The sequence below is a fragment of the Bison bison genome, unplaced genomic scaffold, assembly GCF_000754665.1.
Source record: "Bison bison bison isolate TAMUID 2011002044 unplaced genomic scaffold, Bison_UMD1.0 scf7180017864530, whole genome shotgun sequence".
In the NCBI taxonomy this organism is placed as follows: Eukaryota; Metazoa; Chordata; class Mammalia; order Artiodactyla; family Bovidae; genus Bison; species Bison bison.
The window spans coordinates 7,118,865-7,128,520 of NW_011495080.1; the positions used below are offsets into that span (position 1 = coordinate 7,118,865).

General features: G+C 49.1%; 1 protein-coding gene across 1 annotated transcript; it reads right to left on the minus strand.

The window, feature by feature from the left end:
* Positions 1-3,009: 3,009 nt before the first annotated feature.
* LOC104982321 (carboxypeptidase A1) lies at positions 3,010-9,656 on the minus strand. Its single transcript, XM_010831670.1, has 10 exons — positions 9,572-9,656; positions 9,047-9,128; positions 8,348-8,581; positions 8,001-8,102; positions 7,164-7,265; positions 6,857-6,967; positions 6,180-6,270; positions 5,465-5,664; positions 4,867-4,951; positions 3,010-3,275 (listed from the first exon to the last, which is right to left on the minus strand). The coding sequence occupies exons 1-10, from the start codon at positions 9,634-9,636 to the stop codon at positions 3,088-3,090; spliced, it is 1,260 nt and encodes a 419-aa protein (XP_010829972.1). The 5' UTR covers positions 9,637-9,656; the 3' UTR covers positions 3,010-3,087.

Here is a 9,656-nt window from a genome sequence, read left to right on the forward strand (position 1 = left end):
TCAGAAAAGTGTAAAGAGGAAAAACCATCACCTAGGGTAACCACGATTATTATTATTGGAGAATATCTACTTCCAGGCATAGTGGGTATATGTTTTCCAAACAAAAATGAGATTCATACTCCATATACTATATTATAGCCTGCTTTTTAAAAAACTTTGTGGAAATACAAATCATATGCCATAAAATTCACCCATTTGAAGGATACAGTTCAGTGGAGTTTAGTAAATTTACAGGGTTGAGCAAGCATTACCACAATCCTATTTTAGAATATTTCCATCATGTGACCAGCTTGTCTCACTCAGTATATTGTGACCATTTTTCCATATCAATCACAGACTACAACGGCTTCCCAATATTCCATTATGTAAACATGTAATATCCATATTAATACTGGTATCTATCTAGGTTCTTTTCTATTTTATTTAAATTTTTATTATTGCAATGTTGTACATGTGTTTATTTGAACTTCTCAGGGAATTTTTATAAAGTAAATTCCTCCAAGTGGACTTACTGAGTCAAAGCAGCAATATGTTGAAATGTTTTATTTATATCACCAAATTCCCCCTGGGAAGGTGGTATAAATTTATCCTCCCACCAGCAGTATATGACAGGTCTTATTTCTTCATACTCTTGATAATACTGAATTGTCAGTCTTTCTATTCTTTATCTGATGGGGAAAAAAATAATATATTTTTCTTTAATGTACAAAAAAAATTGCCCAGAGAAACAGTATCTTTCTCTTATCAACTTTTTGTATTTCTTCTTCGGGGAAGAAATCTTCTATTTTTCTTTTGAAATGTTAAGTCTTTTTTTTTTTAACCCCTTTTACTTATAAAGGCTCTTTTCCTCTCAGGGTTATTAATAATTTTTCATATATGCTGTATGAGTTTCTAAAATTATCATTTCTCTTTTAGCATTGTTTTATTTAGAAAATAAAAACTTTTAATGCATAGATTTATAAAAATATGTATCTGCAAAGTATAAAGTTAAAAAATTTTAATTTATTTCCATGTCTCCATTTGAGAAGCATTTATTAAGTGCATGATACGTGTCATGTACTTGGCCAGTCACTAGAAACTGAGTGTTGAGCAAAATGGCACAGTTCCTGCCCTCGTGGCATTTTCATTCTGGTGCTATGCTTCTTGTCTTTTCAGCTTTCTTAATACTTTTACTTGTTCAGAGCATTACTTTCTAAATTGCAGCTCAGAAAAATTCAAAATAACTTGCAAGCCTACAAAAATACAGACTATAAAAATGAAAAGTTTTCTAGTAAATGTGGAGAACATTTGTTCAACAAATATTTATTGAGTATCTGTATGTCAAGTACTTCTGAGGGTTTTGCAGACTGAATACCAAACCAAGTGGCCTCTGCTATCAGGGAATACAGTTTACTTTAGATTAAGCAATTCTATCCTGGATCCCTAAGTAATCCAGTTTTAATAAGAGGATACACTATCTTGCTAACTTAATATTTTTTCATTTATCAGTCTGTATTAAGCAGTGAGATCAGTTTTTTCCTTGTCTTTTTTTTTTTTTTTTTTTTTTGCTGAGCCATCACAGTGGGTTTCAGCTTATCTACATAAATTGAAGGGAAATGCTTCCCAAAAGATAACATGAAGGAAGGGTTATAAAATCTTTAGATCATCTTTCTGTAAAGACTGAAACACCATTTCACCTTGCCCCATAAACTTATATATGTGTAAGTTTGTGTGTACTATATGTATAGTCAGCCTCATCCTTTTTATTTTTCAGAATGTTTGGTAGAAAAACATATTAAAATAAAAAATGAATGGTGTGTAATACATAAAAATTTTTAATCCCTATTTTGTATACCTGAAACTAATATATATATATTGTAAATCAACTATACCTTAATTTTAGAATATCAAAGATTATTTTAAAAACTCCAAGATGAAAATTCCTTAATGGGCCCTTAAAAAAAAGCATTTGAACTTCAGGCTACTGTATGTGAAAAAGACACAAATTTTTAAGTCACTGGAGTTGGAAGCATTGTACTTTGTCTGGCTGATACAGGGAAAGGCTGCCATCCTTACCCCAGCTCCCCTGTTTGGGGAGCTACCAAGCCATCCCCCTACCTCAACTTCCCAGTAACTTCTTAGGACTGACTCCCTACTCCACAGTCACACCTTAAGAGATCTGGAAGAAATGAATATAGATTCTTGCTTTGAAAAAAAGTTGAGATATATGCTACGTGTTTGTGGTGCTAGCCACTAAGGTGATATCGCAGACACCAGAATCACCAAGCCCAAGGAGGGAAGCCAAGTTCTAGGCGCTGAGGAGGCGATGTATCAAGAGGAGAGTCTTACGTTTGAGAAATTCTGCAAATGATCAGGAGCGGTGGCAGGTGGGAGAGGAGACGGGGTGCAGACAGTGTACTAGAGATGCTAGAAAGCGTGTGGCAGTGAGAAGTAAACTACTTCTGTCTCTAAAGGCAAAGTCTTTGCGATAAACTTCAATTAATAAAAATGCCCTGGGATTGGTGTTTGTTTTTTATCTTTAAATGATTCCGTTTAACGCAATTGTTTTCTTCCAATTTAGTTCAGGAGTGGGAGACCATATTTTGCTGTATAGAAAGCTTTGCCTGACTGTGACATCCATCTGGGAAAGCAGTGACCACCAGGATTATTCTATTTCATACTCAGGGTTATTGCTTTTGTAGATGAATGGATCCAACTAGCTAGACTATTGTACAAGCTGAATTCCTTACCACGGCGGGGTGCTGGGCATTTGGTTAGCAGCTGTGGCTGCTGCTTGCTCCTAAGGTATGAACAAATCACCCCACTGACGAGCTGAGCTCAGGGTGGTCTCATTAAAACAGATGCCACTTGGATACAACTTCACAGGACCTTGGAATGCAGGGAAGTTTAAGGGTCATCTAGTCCAACCACCCACACATTTCCACTGAGATCTGCAGGAACTAAATTACTTCTGCCCCAGCTTGAAAAGACAGACATGCCACATGCATCCCCACACGAGAGTCCATTCTGTTCCATGTACTCTCAGACTTTATTTGGTTGCCTGGGTAGGGCTGAAGAGGAGGAGGAAAAGAGTGCTGGAGGGCTGGGTCAGTAAAGGTTATTCAACGTGTGCTCCATGATGGTCAGAAGCCCCAGCCACGTCTCCTGGGCTGTGGGGATGATCTGGGAGGCTGGCAGCAGGAAGCCATAGCGCCCCGTGTCCCGGAGTTCAAAGGTGAAGGAGTACTTGATGCCTTGGTTGTAGGACCAGTCAATGCTGCCTCCACTGGCTTGGTCTGTGGCAGGAGCAGAACCGGCAGAACAAGGTCACTCACTTGAAAATATTTGCATGGGCCAAGCTAACAGTCCCAAGCCGAGAGCCTCATGCAGTGTCGACTGGAGTCAGCCTCTGCTACCTTCCGGCTCTTGACCAAGCAGCCTGGCTTCCTCCCAAGAAGCTCCCCTGAAAGACTGCAGTCCAAGAGGCCCAGAGAGGCAGACCAGCAATGGTTCTCCTCTCACTAGGGTGTGCAAGGAAGCTCCCATGATTTTGAAAGCCGCCTCCATCTAATAGTAGCTTGGGTCAAGCCCCCACATATTCCAGAGTTGCCCACTTGGGTAACCAGGATTGTCCCCCAGGGTCCTGCTCTGCAGGGGGAAAGTGCAAAGGGCCAGAGTCATAGCAGAAGCCCTCGGCTGTCTTTGGCAGACAGCTCTGCAGTAGATAAACAAAGCTCCTGAGGAACTGGGCTGGGGAGGAGGAGGTGGCTCCAGGTCAGAATTGAACCCCACAACACTCTGAACAAAGCAAAAACCTTTTCATTCAGGGTTGAAACAGTCTCCAAACAAACTCTAAACAGTCCAAAAACAAGGCCAGCCAGAGGTGAGATGGTGACCCCACTTGCCCCCCAAAACTGGGCAATTGGGGCAGGAAGTCAGACGTGTGTCCCTGTGCCCTGCTTCTTCAGGACTCTTCCCTGAAGAGTGAACCCCAAATTTGCTGTATCCCCCCAGGGCCCTACGGAACCTCCTCCACCCCCGACCCGTCTCTGCTGCAGCCAGTGAGTCTCTGCTCTTCCTGCTGTTCCCAAAGCACACCACCCCAGAGCACGTGGTAGGGACTTTGTTCTAGAAGATTTCTCTGCCTAGAATCTCTTCCTCAAATAGCCTCTTGGCTCCATCCCTCATTTCCTTCAACACTTGCCCAAATTTTGCTCTCACTGAGGTTCCTGCTTCCGTCCCACTTCTACCCCCATTACTTGAGTCCCCTCACCCTGTCCTGGGAGTTCTTTTTCTCCTTAGCATTGATCACTTAACACACAATATCATTTCCTTATTCATGTTTATTGTCTAGAATAAATTGTCTGTCCCTGACTAGAATAGAAGTCTGCTTATTTTATTCCCAACTGTATCTCAAGCACACAAAACAAGCCCTAGTGTATCATAGGTATCCAATAAACATTTGTTGACTTAATTCTATTTGATACATTGCATGGATAAGTAAGCTGAGCAAAGATAAAATATATTCTATAATAGATGGGCATTGGAGGAGAAGTATTTTTTAAGTTGAATTTCTTGGGGGATCTACAAGGCCAGCAGAACTCTCTACCTGCTCCATGTATGAAGCTGGATTTAACCCCAAGATAAGGGGACAAGAGTTCTCAGAGGAACTGAAGTATTCGTCTGAAGGTATCAAGGAAAGCAGAGTTCACGTCAGGAAAGGGCCCGCTGCCCACCAAGCCAACAGTCAGCCAGGGCCATTCTCCTTGTCCATGCTCCCCACATTGGGGCACCCCTGGCTACTTCCTCCGGGAGAGACACTCCCGTAGGCAGGAAAAGTCAACTGAGCTTCCTCCCAGGACCACCCACGAGACCGTGCACACTTACAAATCGTTGTGATGATGCTGCCATACTCGTAGCTGGTCCCATACAGAGACTTCAGGGCCTCAACAGCGGACTTAGCCACCTGATTCTGGAGAAAACGCCAAGCAAGATGACTTGTCACGGCCAGCAACCCCAGATCCCCCATAACCACAGTGCCAGGGTATCCTGGGGGCTGGCAGGGTGACCCAGGAGCACACGCCCTGCAGAAGCCCACCCCCAACAGACAGCATGGAGCCCACTGGGCCTTGCAGGGTCAGTCTCAGGAACTCAGAAGCCCTATGATTCTGAGCTTATGGGCTGTCTGGCTGGTACGTCACTGCCCTTTGGTCATTCTGCAGCTCCAAGTGTGAACTTGTGGTCCTAGCTCAAAGTCCAGCCCTGCCCTTTCCTCTGTCACGTGACAAGAGTGACTGAAGCACTCTGTGCCTCAGCTTCCCAGGCGGAGAGTCTAATCAGCCTTGCTGGTCTTCCCAAGCCATCAGGGGTCCGTGGGAGAAAGGGGTGCCAGGCACAGCGTAGGCCCTCGTGCCTTCAGCAGGTTTGATGGGCCCGCCCAAAGCTGCCTTTGGGATGCGAGGGCAAGCAGACCTCAGGTACATACCAGCTCAGTCTTGTCAGGGATTGATTGTGTTGTGTAGCCATAGGGATAGAGGAGGAGCTGGGAGTAGCTGTGGATGGAGAGGAAGGCCTTGAAGTTCCCATGGTCTTTCACAAAGTCCACGATGGACTTGACCTCCACTTCAGAATTGGCGTACTTGCCATGATAAGTCTCCGAGCAGGGGCTGCTGCTGGCTCCTGCCTCTGTGGGAGGGGAGAGAGGAGAGCTGGCATTCTTTATACCTGAGTAGTTGGTTTCCAGGGGCTTCTGGTCTTTGCACGAGGTGAGATGTACGAGGCCTAACCCCCACCCTGGATAAGGAAAGGGCAGAGGCCTTTTATAACCTGGGGGTCCTGGGCCTCCCTCCCCAGCCAAACTTGGACAGAGCTGATGAACACACCCAGAGAGGTAAGAAGGGTCCTCATGTGAGACTGCTCCCTGCAGTGCAGTGACCACGGACGGAAGGGGCTGAAGTTAGACTAGAAAACCCCTGGATGGGTTTCAGACCTCAGATCCATTGGGAGGACTTTCCTTTTACTGGCAAGTAGGTCTCAGAGGCCACCTTCCTCACTGAGTACCTTGGAGGAGGGCCTGGCATTCCCCACGTGCCCCCATGGCAGGGGCAGGGGCAGGGGCAGGGTGGAGCAACAGGACAAAGGATGGTAAAAAACCATTCTGGGGGTCCCGTCCCTGCTCCCCAAACCACACTGGGCCTTACTCCCAAAGCCGGCATCCCAGTTCCGGTTGGCGTCCACCCCAACACAGAGGGAGCTTGACGTGACAGATCGAGTCTTGCGCCACAATCGATTCTGAGAGAGGAAAATGGTTAGCCACCCCATAGGGGTCACAATCAACACAGAGCTTGGGTGTGGACACAGTAGGGGATCAGAAACCATTTACAACTGGTTTTCAGGGAGGAAGATCTGCAAAGGAGGCTCTTGGCTGAAGGAAAATGGAGGAGATGATAGGTGGCACTTGGCAGAGGGTTCTACTGGTGGAAAGTGAAGAAGGCATGTGGCATTCCCCCAACCCCATACATAGCTGATTGGTCGCAAGTTGTCCCATAGAAATAAAATAGAAGCAGGAAATAATTTCTGGGGAGTATGTCTCCACTGGGGACAGTTCTGTCCCCCACAAGCTGGAGATGTTTTCAGTTGTCTCATCTGGGGGCTTGAGGAGGTCAGAATGCTGTTTACGCAGGACAGCTCCCGACACACCAAGAATTATCTGCCCAGACTGTCAAGAATGCCAAGGTCAAGAACCCCTAGTCAAGGAGAAAAGGTCTGTTTGTCCTTCCCTCAACTTCTAGGGGCTGAGATTAGGGGAGAGTAGCTTGTGGGGCTCAGAGGACAGAGGCTTGCCCCGCTTCCCCCAAGAACAGGAGAAGGGCTATACCTGGCTGTGGGTGAAGGCAAAACCATCAGGGTTGGTGACAATCTCCAAGAATATGTCCATGCTGTCAAGAATGGCGGTGAAACTCGGGTCCTGGCCATAGTCTTCTGTGAACTGGGATCAGGGGGAGGGCGGTGTTAGGGAGCAGAGGGGCAGAGCAGGCCAGGCCATGCATCTGCTGCACTGGACCAATGGATGCCTGCCCTTAGCCTCCCTCTGCTTCCAGATGGGAGGCAGGGGCCAGGGCTCCTGTGGGCCGTGGATACCAATGCACCACCAGCTGAGAGCACCCTCACCTCCCCAGGCTCACCTTCTTTGCAAACCAGACCCCAGTGGCCTGGGTGATCCACTCCCTGGAATGGATGCCTAAGTCGATCCAGATGGCTGGACGGTTGCTTCCCCCAGTGCTGAACTGGATGAGAAGAACAGGAAATAGTTCAGCTGGGGCCCCATCTCGCCCCCCAGAAAGGGAGTGCACCCTAGGCTGTCTGGTCTCTGTACCCCAGGTTGAAGCTCCATCTGAGGGGCCATCACTCAGGTGGGAGACGGAGATGGGTCTGGACAGGGATCCTGCAGAGCCTAGCTTCCTGCCCTCAGCTCAAGTGAAAGTGAAAGCTGCTCAGTTGTGTCCAACTCTTTGCGACCCCATGGACTGTAGCTTGCCAGGCTCCTCGGTCCATGGAATTCTCCAGGCCAGTATACTGGAGTGGGTAACCATTTCCTTTTCCAGAGGATCTTCCCGATCCAGGGATCAAACCCAGGTCTCCCGCATCACAGGGAGATTCTTTACCATCTGAGCCACCAAGGAAGCCCAAGAATACTGGAGTGGGTAGCGTGGGGCAAACATGACTTGGCCAGACTCCCGGGCCCCACCGTGTTCCCAGGCCCACACATAGCTCTGTCGAAGGTCACGAGCAAAACATTTTATTTGGACTACCCAACTCTGGGATACTTTGCACAATGTGCCACCTTACTGGGAACAGGGGAGTCACCTAAAAGTTTAAATTGTGTGTACAGGTGTGTGTACACCTGTGCTACACACGGAGTCTGTATAACCGTGTTTTCTGTCACCCTGGGCTTATGCACAGATGCGGGCATCCATTCTTGAGGAAGTGCCCACATACATGTACTGGCATGCACCCATTACCTTCAGCACGTAGATGGGACGGCCTTCATAGCTTCTGCCAATCTGGAGTTTGCTGACAAGCTGTGGGTGCTCGGCCACCAGCAGGTCCATGAAGTCATAGATCTGAAGGGGCAGAGGAGGGAAGGCTGCCTTCATGGCTTCCGAAGGGAGCCTGGATGCCTCGCTTAGCAGCTCCCTGAGCGAGCCTGCTGTGAGCCCTGAATGTGGAGCAGCTGCAACCCAGAGCCTCCAGGCAGTGTGGAGACAGGGCAGAGGCCACACACATCCAGGCTGGCCCTGATGTGATCTGCCAGTCTGACCAAGAGCTTGGTGCTTGTGGGGAGCAGTGCCCTCCCGGGGTCCCTTACCTCATCCAGGGTGTGGTAGGTGGCGTAGTTAAATGTGTTGGTGCTGCGGGCCCGGCTCTGGGAGGCGAACATCTGCTCCTGCTCCTCGTCTAGCAGGGACTGCACGTCCTCGATCATGATCCTGTATCTGATGCCATGGGCTTCCAGGAAAACTTTAACAGCCTGGAGGCTGGGGAAGGGCACTCGGACGTCGATGGGGGAGCCTGGCTGGCCAGGGCCCCTCCAGAAGTCCAACTGGGGAAGACAAAAGCCACTGTCACTGCAGGCTGGGGAAGGGCACCCATGGGAGGGAGCGTTGGTGCCAGAATTCCCCATATAACTGAGGATAGGGCATGAATATGAGGGGAAGAGGATGAAGGGAACCCCTGGGCATGGCACAAAGTCATCTGGTCAGGTGAATGGCCCAGGAAGCAGAGTGGAGGGGCTTGGAGGCAACAAGGGAGAGACAAGAACTAGAAGTTGGGACGGAGGAGGGTGGGGGAGGCCCTTTTGTTCAGATGCGCAAAGGCAGCAAGATTCCAGAATTGGGAGGTTTAAATCACATCCTAACAGGGATCATCGGTCCCATGGCTCATTCCTGGGTGGCTGGGGAGAAAGAGCCCAGGTCCCAGGTGGCCCCAGGTGGGTGGAGGTCTGGGGCAAGCCCGTCTGCTCTCAGAGGTACCCTGGGGCCTCAGGGCTGCTCCCACGTCCTCTGACCTGCAGGTGCTCCAGGTCCTCCAGCTCCTTCACCGTCTGCACCTCGGCCTCATCGGCGGCAGTGATTCGGAGCACCTGGTGGCTGGGCAGAGCGGGAGGGGAGGCTGAGGGCCTGAGCAGCTCCTACGGCCATGCACGCTCCCCAGGCGGGAGCAGGGGGGCTGGGCCAAGCAGGGGAAGCACAGGGGATCCCAGCAATGGGAGGCCTAGGCTCCCTGGAACCTTCTAGACACTGCTGCTGTCACCGCCCCAGCTTAGACTCTTTCTCTCTCCAAAGACCGCCAGGCCGCCTCCTGCCTCCTCTTTTGAAAATTCCTCTTCAGGGCTCAGATTCTCCAGGGCTCACGAGGCTGTCCTGAGAGACTGGACCCTTTCTCAGCCCTGGTCCCCCGTCAGCCTGCCTTCTGGGATGTGCTAATTTGCTACCCTCTGGCCATCTTCCCATGTATCTCCCCCAGGCGCTGGCTGGCGGATGAATGCTCCCCCATCTCTCCTCTGAGCACCCCCTCCTCTCCATGCTCCTACCCCACAAAGTCCTCTTTGCCAAGGGCAGCCCCCAGCAGCACACTCAAAATCAGCAGCCCCTGCATGCTGTAGTCAGTTGGGAAGG